This window comes from Stomoxys calcitrans, chromosome 2 (genome assembly GCF_963082655.1).
Source record: "Stomoxys calcitrans chromosome 2, idStoCalc2.1, whole genome shotgun sequence".
Taxonomy (NCBI): Eukaryota; Metazoa; Arthropoda; class Insecta; order Diptera; family Muscidae; genus Stomoxys; species Stomoxys calcitrans.
This window is the reverse complement of record NC_081553.1, coordinates 129,026,788-129,040,019: the sequence shown is the minus strand read 5'-3', so window position 1 is coordinate 129,040,019 and position 13,232 is coordinate 129,026,788. Positions and strand designations below refer to the sequence as shown.

The 13,232-nt window shown below is 38.0% G+C and overlaps 1 protein-coding gene across 1 annotated transcript; it reads left to right on the top strand.

Annotated features, from left to right (window-relative positions):
* Positions 1 to 205: 205 nt before the first annotated feature.
* Positions 206 to 1,609, top strand: LOC131994750 (uncharacterized). Its single transcript, XM_059361619.1, has one exon. The coding sequence runs from the start codon at positions 206 to 208 to the stop codon at positions 1,607 to 1,609; it is 1,404 nt and encodes a 467-aa protein (XP_059217602.1).
* The last annotated feature ends 11,623 nt before the right edge of the window (positions 1,610 to 13,232 follow it).

Below are 13,232 nucleotides of genomic sequence, written 5' to 3'. Positions count from 1 at the left end.
TGAAACCGCTAATGTAAAAACCCTGGGACTTCAGTGGAAACCGAAGGAAGACGAATTTCGATTTAAAATATCGGAATACCCAGCGGAGAGTACAACAAAGAGGCTGGCTTTATCATATCTAGCAAAAATATTTGATCCGCTTGGGTTGCTGACACCAGTCATAATAACGGCGAAGTTGTTTATTCAGAGTTTATGGTTGCTAGAGATGCAATGGGACCAGAAAATCGATGGAGATTTGGAGATCAGCTGGAAAGAATTCGTGACACGTATTTCGTCTCTACAAGACGTTAAGATACCTAGATGGCTAAACTCTTCATCCGAAAGTAAAATTAAAATTTTGGGATTTGCGGATGCATCAGAGAAGGCCTATGCAGCAGTGGTTTATATTAAAACCGATAAAGGAGTTTCCTTGATGGCTGCAAAAAGCAAAGTAAACCCGATTAAAAACAAAAAGACGCTTCCGAAATTAGAGCTGTGTGCAGCCTTCCTATTGGCCAGGCTGCTAAATAGAATAATTAGTGTGGTCAAAGCCGAATCGGAAGTTTATGCCTGGAGTGACTCCACAATTACACTTGCTTGGATTGAAAATAACAAGAGCAAAGATAAATTTATAAGGTCACGAGTAACCGGCATAAAAAAATTGGTATCTCAGGCGCAGTGGCGGTATGTAAAGTCAAAAGAGAATCCAGCAGACTTGGGGTCAAGAGGCGTGTCCCCAGATAAACTTGTAGACTCAAAGCTATGGTGGGAAGGTCCCCAGTGGCTGCTGTTGCCGGAGGCGGAATGGTCTCTAACCCCTCCAGAATTGAAGACATGCGCTTCCACGGCTTCCAAGGAAGCACCTACCTTATTGAACGATTTGATAGAAAGGTATTCATCATATGGAAGACTTCTAAGAGTTTACTCTTACATCTTGCGGTTTGTTGAAAAACTGAAGGGAACCCGATCCTTCCCGTCATATCTAACGAGAGAGGAGTTGTTAAAGGCGGAGAAATACATCGTTAAAGGTCATCAGAAGATAGAATGGCCAAGTGAGGTACAAAAACTAAGAGATGACAGACAGATGGATCATCGACACAAGCTGGCTAATTTGCACCCGTACCTAGACGAAGAGGGGGTTTTAAGAGTTGGAGGTCGACTTCAGTACTCTGATTTGCAGCTAGATCAAAAACATCCTATGATCATTCGAAAATCACGGCTGGCCTATTTAATTATACGAGACACCCATTACAAGACGATGCACGGAGGAAATCGCCTAGTAGAATGCACCGTTAGAACCCTAGGAACAACAATCACTGCGCCGTTAAGCCTCCAGTCTAGTCGAGATGTAGAAGATAGAGTGAATTTCACAGCAGACTTAGCTCAGATTGAAGAATTTAACATGCTTCCTTTGGGACCAATGATTATCAATCACACCCGCCAAGTTGATGAAGTGATGACGAAGCTTAGAGATGTCCAGAAAACAAATGTCGATCTAAGGGGCTTGCAGTTTCATCATATGAGTGGTCATGCTGCTCTTATTTTAGTTATTCTCATAATAATAATATTAGCGATATGTTTTATTAAGAAGTTTATTCAAAGGCAAAATGTATCAGCTTTAAATTTTTAGATCTTTAGAACTTATGTAAAATAATATATCTAATATTACAGTCCACTATTACAAATTATCGAACGACAAATCAAAGATATAATTAGACAAAAATACAGTCAGTCCACTATGTAGACTTACGCGCCCGGCAGAATGTTCAAAATACATTTATTTTGAACATGAGAGATAACGCATTAGCATTTCATAGCCCACGCGTTGTTATCTTATAGAGTCTGTGTGCGGTTTAGGGTCTATTTGTACGATCGCCTATCTCATAAAACCAATACGCACAGCCGTATAAACCCTGCATGTGTACTTTTAAAAAGGGAATAGATAATGAGTCTAAGAAATGCATGTGTGTGTTTACTTAGGATCGTAAAATATCAGATAAGGAGAAACGGAGATATCACTGCGTTGGTATCTCGTTCTAGTTTAGTTTTAAGATTTTCATTTATTGTAGTGATAGGAAATTTGAAAATAAATGGTCAGTATAAATCTAGCATCAGAGAAGTGCGTTTTAGATTCAGCTCAACAACCACTGCACTAATAGTAGCTCAGAGATCCAACCCGTGAAAAACACATAGTCATCCCTTGCCAGTACTCTCCTGGTATTAAAATGTTGTATATTCCTCAGGGATGTAAGGACTCAAAGGTCCCCCGCCGCCTGTTTAGCTTTATGTTGGACTCCAGAGAGGTTGATATGTGTATAAATATCTTGTGGGAAAGAAACTTAGAGTACGTCTCTCTCAACAACATCACACCTGCAGCAAAGGTACGTCCACTGCAACAGACCTTCAAGAACTAGTTGGCAACATGGAAAGCGATATCGCTCTCTGAAAGAAAGTGCTTCAAAAGAGACGCATATGATGATGATGCGGATATTGCAGTTAGCAGAAAGCTTTCGACACTCTAGGTGATATACCTCAGGAAGCTCTTGGCGCACATGGTGGCTCCTGTCGCCTTGGGCGAAGAGAGTGTTCCATTTTCTGAAGAGGTTGTTCCATTTACTGAAAGCGCAAAAAGCCTGGGTGTTTTGCTGCATAGACAACTGGTCTTCAAATCCAACAAAGGGTGAAAAACAACTCTCGCCCTATGCATCTGCAAGACTATCATTGGCAAAAGTTAGACCTTATGCTGTCACTAAAACCTTATCTCACATTGGGTAGCGGGTCGATATTTGAAGGTGTAACAAATGGAAAGACTAGAATTTTTGAACGAAACTTGGCAGGTATATAGTATTCTCTTCAGCGGTGTTTAACCCATTGCAAATGCTGGGGAAATTTGTGATGAAATCAACCATGCAGGAAAACTTCTTTATGAAGTGACTTTGTTCAGATTCACGCCATTCGGACTCGGTAAAAAAGGGGAGGCCCTTAGGAGGTCTTTTAAGCTTAAACCCGATAGTACTCATGGATATGTTTGAAAACTTTTCCTACGATGTTGGATATAAAAATGTATTAAGATATGTTTTCGCCTTTGCTTATTGAGCAGTTGAGATACTTGGCAACACGTAAATCAATACAACCAATGTTTCTGATTTGCTTTTGTTCATATCAAATTTGGTTTCCTAGTGAAAAGCTCAAGCCAATAACAACAGAAGGGCTACCCCAAGAAAACTATAAAAGAAGAAAGAAGGGAAAATCCCAAGAATCAAACGAAAAAATGACAAAAATAGTTTACGGCCAAGTTACGTGAAATAATGACTAGTTGATGTTTATTTTACTGATGTACGTAGATGCCGCTGCTGTCACTGCCGCACTCTGTGGCCGCAGTTGAGTATGTTTTTTCTTTTTGTGCAGGTTTGTTGGTAACTATATAATCGGTCACTGACTTGTCAGCATGGTTGCTTGCAATTTGAGAACTTCCAACTCTTTCCAGAGCTGGCTGGTGTTGTTCCAGCTGTATCTGCTTTATTTGTTGTTATTGCTGTTGCTGTGACGAAACCGAGTTGAGCCTAACCAAACATTTCTGTGGTTCCACACCATCCATGTCTATCTACCGTACGCCTGTGTGCCCGGGCCCTCTCTCCATCAGTTCATATTCACAGGAACTTTAAGAAGACATACGAAATTTAATCTCTCGGTTGACACTGAGATGGCAAAAGTTAGACAAGAAGAATACCATTGTTGCCCCTGTGCGCATGCGTAGATAAAAAGGAGCCAACAACCGACAAATAAAAGACCAAAAAAAAAAGCTGGTATGTTGGAGAAATTAAAAACAAATTAAAAACCTCTAAATTGACTTAGGTTTAGCGTTAATGGTTCGGGGTTATTCACTTCTCTTGCCTTATTTGGCGATTGAAAATTGGGATATTTGTTTAAATTTAAACAGGAAGAAAAACATTTGCAAATTAAAATTCTTCAATGCTATAGCAAATGTTTTGGAAAAACAATCAAAAAAGGATTTAAATGAGCATAAAAAACTAAAAGTAAATCAACGGTTTGTCATTTTAACAACTCAAAGGCTGGGTCGAAATCGGTCCATAGCCTGATATGGCTCTCATATAATCCGATTTTGAATTTCTTATCCGATATGGGTAAGTTGTTACCGTCTGCTTAGAAAAACAATCGATCAAATAACGTATACCAGATTCGCCACGAACTTATTGCGCTTTTACTTTTTAATTAAAACCTACACCACTACTGTGGTAGTGCAAGAATAATTAAACGAAATTTTAGACAAACTTATTTTGTCTTAAACAAATATGTGATGGCCATCATTTAGAAATATAAATTTAACATAGTTGATGACTATAACAAATATTTGAAAAGTAATAGCATCGAAATAGCGCTATTTTGCAGGATTAAATTTTGTAAACCCAAATTTGCTATAGTTAGTAAAAGGATGTGTAAATCTGAGTCGAATTAGTAACGTTGTCTAAGAATATCCGAAACAAATTGCATGAAAAGCTAGAGAGAATGTGTGAGCTTCATAGAATCCAATGGTCCTTTTAGCAATCGACATTAAGTTTTCTGCAGAAAGAGCTCCAAAAAATGTGTTTCAGTCCGTTACCCTATACCTTATCCCTTAGATAATTCGTAGTTGATTGACTGTATTGACTGTGGTAAACAAAATCGCGACTTGCCTGCTGTTAAGTAGAGTTAGCTACCAACTCAGCCAAGGGAACGAGGGTTTTTTTTAGCTTAACTCCTAAAGAAAACAGCAATTAGTGCCAAATGTTTCCTTAAGTACTAAATGTTATACAGATAAAAATAATTTTGAAAAATAACAACTTTTGCCGAAAAACGACCAAGAAATTTGTTATTTTTCCTGCAACATTTTATTTTGAAACTCAACGACCCAAAGTACAAATTTGTTGTTGATACGATACTCGCTTTGAAAGCCAACATATAACAACAATATTATTCATGCAGAATTCACCATAAGTGTTTTGCTGCTACACTGGTTTGGTGTCATGGTGTTTTATTTTCTTTGTTCGGCTGGTTTCTGCTGCTTGTTTCTCTGTCACTCTCTACACTATTCCCTAAAAAGTGTTGCCTTAAGTTCTGAATATGTATAAAATTTTCCTTTTCTTTAGCTTGGTCTGCTTAGAATGTAAAAAAAAACTTAGCTCGCCGGATAGGGGAGGGTCCTTTGACCTTGCTGAAAGAGCTACTGAGACAATAATAAGAACTAAAAATAGGTACATCCTAAGACTTTAAAACAAATAAACATAAAAGGGATCTGAAACTATGGCAATAAAATTTAAGAATACTATTTAGCTTGTTCTATGAGGACGAAAGATGTTGTTATCGCCCAGGACACTTTACAAATGATAACCCACCCTCTACTCTTAATGAATTTCGTGTCCGTTGAATGCTAATATCCATTTCCCTAAATCGGTCTATAACCACGAAATTACTTTACCACATTACCATTTATCTTGCAACGCACCATTCCCATATCGGAAAATATTTATCTCATGTTTCAATTCATTATTATTTTATTAAAAAAAATCAAGTATAACTTTTAAATCTATTGCTAATTTAAGCTTAGAAAATATAAATCGACCGTATACTTCTGTGTACGAAATAATAAGAAACTAATATCAAATTTGGCTCATTCGAAGGTTCCTCTAAGTACAAAACAAAAATCGAAAACATAAAGGCTTGACTTACGTTTTTAGATCCTCATATTGGGATAACGATAATCTGTAATAAATGGAAATTGTTGGACCAAAAATGTTTCCACAGCCGTAGTATTCTGCAACGATGCATTGAGCTCAATCCATACGTATTCTGCAATATATTCCAAATAAAAATTTCATTAAAATATTCCAACAGAATCAATCATCGTTTAGCATTAACAAGAGAAAATAAATACTTAACTAACATGCCCCCATAATCCAAACAGATTTTTGGGCTATATAAAGAATTTACATAGCAAATTCTCTCAAGCACTTTATGTTGTTATTCTTTTTATATTTTTTTTCTAATTAGGAATATAAAGTAAAGCCTGGCTTATGCCATTAAAATTAAAACTGTTAGACTACGAATAAAAAAAAAAACAATGCAATAAAAAAAAGCTTTATGTTAAATACTTCATTATTCTATGTTACTAACATTACTTAAGCAAAAGTGAGTGACTTAACAGGGCTGCTCTCAATCTTTTAGTCCGGAAGTGTGCGGAACTATCAAATTACAAAGATCCCTAGGCCTGCAATTGTCATGGGTTTGTTGTTGATGAGAAAAAAAAAACTTGTATGCGGGGGATCATAAAAAGTCGTTGCTTGTTGTTGTAAACGCAGTGTTTTTTTCTTGTCTCCGCTTTAGGCAAGACAAAATTTGAAATGCGGTGTTTAGTGGAATGTAATGACTTTTATGATTTTTCTGGACATATGCTTCTTTGCGACCCTTTTTACCATGTGTTGCTATGCTATATTTTTTTTTATAAAGCGTAAGATCACAGAACACTTTTTCGTAACCCATAGGCGGCCGCAAAGTCAAAGGTGATTTGAATGATTGGAAATTTTTTTTTCTGGTGTCTTGGCGTAATTTCTTTCCACAGATTGTAGTAACTCTCGGTCATCTATTTTAAAGCTTCAATCCACATTCATCACAGTACCGGTTTAATTAATTTAGTTAGCCAAAGATAATAATCTTTGGCTAACTGCCTATTTGTACCAAAAAAAGTCTATTAGCAAAGATTCACTTATTCTTCACAATTTCTCTGTAAAAAAAAATACCTTTACACCTTCCTCACTAGTCGTGTAGATCGGGTAAATTTTAAACACTTTAAAAGATATTTCAGAGCGATCAACTGATTATTCCAAATTAATATTTTTTTTTCAATTCCAAAACTTTATGGTATAATTGACTGGCAGCGGAGGTGCACGTTTTCTTCGAGGTCGAGGAAAGGAAAGAAAGAATCGAAGCACGCTAATTGGCATAAAAAACGATTGAGTGTTGCCGTTTTAATCGAATACACATGGACATATTTCTGTTCCCATTTGAAATTAAATCATGCCACTCTTGCTCAATCAACCACCTGTGGTTGCTGACGAAGTCGTTAGTTTTAAACTTAAAATGTACCATCTCTCGTAGGATATTTGTATAAAAAAAATAAGTGTATCTTAGGCCAAATTTTAAATGAAATAAATCCTTAATCTTTTGGAGAAGTAAAAAAGAAAAATCTTACAAACAAAAAAAAAACTGCAACAAAAGTAAAAGCGTGCTAAGTTCGGCCGGGCCGAATCTTCTATACTCCCTAACATGGATCGTATTTTCAAGTACTTCGAATGAATTATTCAAACTTGAGCTTCTGTTCATGGGTGTTATAAGTTATAGAAAAATACCACCTTTAACATTTTAGGCAAGTCGAGTAATAACTATGAGATCGGTTCATATGACAGCTACAATATATCAGGTTATCAATCGATTTAGATCATACTTGGCACATTTGATGGAAGCCTTACCAAAACGACATATGGAAAATTCTAACCAAATTGGATAAGAATTGCGCCATCTAAAATCTCCAGAATTCTAATGGGGATCTCGGTTAATATGGCTGCTATATCAGATTGTGGACTCATTAAGACCATACTTGGCACAATTATGGGAAGTTGTATCAAAACGATATGTGCAAAATTTCAGTCATATCGGATAAGAATTGTGCCCCCCAGAGGCTCAAGAAGTCAAGACCCAAGATCGGTGCCATATAGGCAGCTATATCAAAACAAGGACCGATTCGAACCATACAAAGCGCAGTTGTTGGAAGTGGTACCAAAACACCACGTGCAACATTGAAGTCAAATCGGACGAGAATTGAGCTCTCTAGAGGCTCAAGAAGTCAATACCCAAGATCGGTTTATATGGCAGCTATATCAAAACTTGGACCGATTTGGCCCATTTACAATCCCAACCGACCTGTACTAATAGAAAGTATTAATGCAAAATTTTAAACGGCTAGCTTTTCTCCTTCGAAAGTTAGCATGCTTTAGACAGACAGACGGACGGACAGACGGACGGACATTAGTTTAGATCGACTTAAAATGACATGACGATCAAGAATATATATACTTTATGGGATCTCAGGCGCATATTTCGAGGTGTTACAAACAGAATGACGAAATTAGTATATCCCAGTAAAAACAAGTAAAAGTGTGTTAATTTCAGCCGGGCCGAGTCTTATATACCCTCCACCATGGATCGCATTTATCAAGTTCTTTGCCCAGTATCTCTTTATAGACAAATTAAACATAATGGATAAAAATATACTTAGTTTGATGGAGATCACAGTAGAAGTCATTGTGCAAAATTTCAGCTAAATCGGATAAGAATTGCCCTCTATAGGTGCTCAAGAAGTAATATCGGGAGATCGGTTTATATGGGAGTCTATATGGGAGCTATAAGCCGATATGGTCTGTATCTGGCACACATGTTGAAGCATAAGTCTTTGTTCAAAATTTGATTCAAATCAAATAAGAATTGCGCCCTCTATAGGCTCAAGAAGTATAATCGGGAGATCATTTTATATGAAAGCTAAATCAGTTGCTCTGCTGGACATTGAACTTGACTTGAAATTGAACTTAAAATCCGACATTTTGGAAAGGGCAAGAAAGGCAACTCTTGTTTTATACACCTGCAGGAGACCCATTGGTAGAAGATGCGGTTTTAAATCGCGTGACATGCACTGGGAGGAGGCCACCGTAGCGCAGAGGTTAGCATGTCCGCCTACGACGCTGAACGCCTGGGTTCGAATCTTGGCGAGACCATCAGAAACAGTTTTCAGCGGTGGTTTTCCCCTTCTAATGCTGGCAACATTTGTAAGGTACTATGCCATGTAATACTTCTCTCCAAAGAGGTGTCGCACTGCGGTACGCCGTTCGGACTCGGCTGTAAAAAGGAGGCCCCTTATCATTGAGCTTAACAACTTGAATCGGACTGCTCTCATTGATATGTGAGAAGTTTGTCCCTGTTCCTTAGTGGAATGTTAATGGGCAAAATTTGCAAAAATTGGCAAATTTGACTTGCACTGGGTATATACTGAAGTTGTCAGACCTATAATGCTAATAATGGTTTGGTGGACCGTGCTTCAAAAGTCCACCTACTGTTCAATACTTAACCGGATCCAAAGGATGGCGTGTTTGTATTTACATCACAGCCGCACTGAGGACGACACCATCTGATGCACTGAATTGAATGCTACATCTTATGTCTCTGGACATTGTGGCTACACAAATTGCTGCGACCACTGCCGTGAGATTAAGGGACCTTTCTCTTTAGTCATGTGGCGGCTACGGACACTGCGTTATCCTTGATACAATATCCGATGTTCCAGGCAGTTTGTATTACACCCTACCTAAGCCGCTTTTTGATAAAAAGATATGTACCACTATTCCTGATAGAACCGATGGGAACTACGGTACCCCTGGTAATCGAAGTCACACAGTTCTATACGGATGGTTCCAAACTAGACAGCCAGTTGGGCTTTGGGGTGTTCTCTGAAAAACAAGAACTGGTCGTATATGTGTATCAAGTGGAGATCCCTACAATTAAAGAAGTTGTGGAATGGCTAAGATATAATGGCATAACGACAACTGGCATAAATATCTTCTCAAACAGCCAGGCAGCTATAAAAACCCTGGATAACGTATTTCTGAATTCAAAAACCGTCCTCGACTGTTGCAGATCTCTTAACAAGATGGCTGAATCGATCAAAACTCACCTGTTCTGGATGCCGGGCCATATAGATGTCCCAGGGAATTGTAAAGCGGACGAGTTTACGAGACTAGGAAATACCTTGCACATTCCAGGGGAATTCGAGTCTATGGGTGTGGTTCTAAGAAAACGTCATTGTTAAGTGGAGCACGAATCTGATATAAATTTTTGACACCAGATGCCGTCGACTTAGAAAAAAATAAACACAAAACAAGACTGTGGGGCCCTCCACAGAACCCCCATAATCGACATGCAGTCTGATTGAGATAATATCAGATTCAAATGAAGGAATTTAAAAATATTTTAGCTGATATTTGATATTGTGTTCAAAACAACAAATACAGAAATGTTGATACGAGAAAGGCTCATGGCTTTAGACACAGGCTTCATAAAGAAAATTAAATTTTTATACCCACCACCGAAGGATGGGGTAAATTCATTTTGTCATTCCGTTTGCAACACATCGAAATATCCATTTGCGACCCTATAAAGTATATATATTCTTGATCAGCGTAAAAATCTAAGACAATCTAGCCATGTCCGTCCGTCTATCTGTTCAAATTGCGCTACAGGCCAAACTTTGGATACCCACCACCTCGGGTATATACGTAAACCACCTTTCATCAAAATCCGGTGAAAATTGTATACCTTATATCCCTTAGCAGTTATATCAACATATGATCCGATTTGGACCAAATACTAATCGGTACAATTCATTGTACAATTATGTATAGCAAAATATTGGTCTTTTTAGAAGCTATAACTAAAAATATACCGATCGGAACCATAGGCGACACGGATGTCGAAAAGCCAATACAACGAACTGTCCCAAATCTCAGCGAAATCGGACAATAAATGCACCTTTTATGGACCCAAAACCTTAAATCTAGAGATCGGTCTATATGGGAGCTATATTCAAATCTGCACCGATCTGGGCCAAATTGGAGAAGGACACCGAAGAGCCTAACACAACGAACTGTCCCAAATCTCGGCGAAATCGGGCAATAAATGTGCCTTTTATGGTCCTAAAACCTATAACCGAGAGATCGGTTTATATGGCAGCTATATCCAAATCTGAACCGATCTGGGCCAAATTGACAAACGATGTCGAAGAGCCTAATACAACGAATTGTCCCAAATCTCTCCGAAATCGTACAGTAAATGCTATTATGGCCCCAAAACCCTAAATCGGAGATCTGTCTATATGGCAGCTATATCCAAATCTGGACCGATTTGTGCCAAATTGCCGAAGGATGTCGAAGGACCATGCACAACTCACTGTCCCAAATTTCAGCAAAATCGGATAATAAATGTGGCTTTTATGGGCCTAAGACCCTAAATCGGCGGATCGGTCTATATGGGGGCTATATCAAGATATAGTCCGATACAGCCCATCTTCGAACTTAATCTGCTTATGGACAAAAAAAGAATCTGTGCGGCCCAATATCTCTATTTTTAAAGACTGTAGCGTGATTTCAACAGACAGACGGACATGTCTAGGTCGTCTTAGATTTTTACGCTGATCAAGAATATGTCTACTTTATAGGGTCGGAAATTAATATTTCGATGTGTTGCAAACGGAATGACAAACTGAATATACCCCATCCTTCGGTGGTGGGTATAAAAATAGAGATATTAAGCTGAAAATTTGCACAGATTCCTTTTTTTGTCCATAGGCAGGTTAAGTTCGAAGATGGACTATTACATCGGACTTTTTCTTGATATTGCCCCCATATAGACCATTCCGCCGATTTAAGGTCTTAGGCTCATTTTTATGAGCCTAAGACCTTAAATCGGCAAAATTTTTTAAATTTGCAAAAATTATACATTTTTCACCAGATTATGATTACTCGAGGTGGTGGGTATCCAAAGTTCGGGTGGCCGAAGATAACGCATTTTTACTTGTTATACCCTCCATCATAGGATGGGGGTATACTAATTTCGTCCATCTGTTTGTAACTCCTCGAAATATCCGTCTTAGACCCCATAAAGTGTATATATTCTTGATCGTCATGACATTTTAAGTCGATCTAGACATGTCCGTCCGTCTGTTTGTCGAAAGCACGCTAACTTTCGAAGGAGTAAAGCTAGCCGCTTAAAATTTTGCACAAATGCTTCTTATTAGTGTAGGTCGGTTGGTATTGTAAAAGGACTATATCGGTCCATGTTTTGATAAAGGTGCCATATAAACCGATCTTGGATCTTGACTTCTTGAGCCACTAGAGGGCACCATTCTTATCCGATTTGGCTGAAATGTAAGAGTTGTTCTATTATGACTTCCATCAACTGTGCTAAGTATGGTTTAAAGCGGTGCATAACCTGATATATCTGCCATCTAAACCGATCTGGGATCTTGACTTCTTGAGCGTCTAGAGGGCGCAATTCCTATCCGATATGGCTGAAATTTTGAACAACGTGTTTCGATATGACTTCCAACTACTGTGCTAAGTATGGTATAAATCGATCCATAACCTGATATGGTCCGAATTGGGCAATAACTTGAAATAGCACCAATATTAAATCAATTATTTTATTTTATCCTTTGCTTGCCTAAAAGGAGATATCGGGAAAAGAACTCGACAAATGCAATCTATGGTGGAGGGTATATAAGATTCGGCCCGGCCGAACTTAGCACGCTTTTACTTGTTTTTAAATAAACTCAGAAGCTGTAGTTTCTAGTCTGACTGATATACCAGTGTGAACTTGGTAACACTTCGTGTCAACTACTCTGTATGTGGTTGTGTTGCAAACGGGCATGGTAGAATTATAATACCCCCTTTCTAAGGTGGTGGCTATTTAAACAATCAAGTCAACAGTTTTATAGTTAATCATCATACTCTTAAAGTTTGTTGTTTGTTGGACATTTGGAAATTAAATTTGCATCCCACAATAGGGGTTGGACAATGTAAGTAGGTCCATTCTGGTGTTACATATGATACCAGGTATATAGAAAAAATTAATGGAGATTGACTGGCTATGACTGCGAGGCTTATTTATGCTAGACCGACTTCAACATTCAATCAAGTGTGGAGCAATTCATTTTGCACGACTTTATACTAAAAAGTGGCCATTCGTAATCAAAATGCTTGAAAGCCACTTAACTTACTTAACGAAAAATTCGTAAACGTTTTCTCCTCCAACGAATCGAAACGAAAAATTTTATTTTACAAAACAATCAATGCTATAAACAGCACACATTAAGTTCGAGTGGTGTATTCAATTCGGCGTTTATGCTTTTTGAGTCCTTGAGATTGGCAGTTCACCCTTTGCCACATATGGGTAGGTGTGTTCGTACGCATTTTCCCACTTTTATTCGTGTTTTTTTTTTTTTTTTTTGAGCCAAATTGACTCGTTAAAGAAAGTTCAATTAGACTTGGTATTGCACATACACACACGCCCACATGAACATACATGCGTTTATTGTTTGCAGTTGTTTTGTTGTTTGTAAATTTTTTATTGGATTGCCTGGTGGTCAATTAAAAGGC

Excerpts from the sequence above, each read along its gene's own strand:
- LOC131994750 (XM_059361619.1), top strand. The coding sequence starts at position 206 with ATGCAATGGGACCAGAAAATCGATGGAGATTTGGAGATCAGCTGGAAA.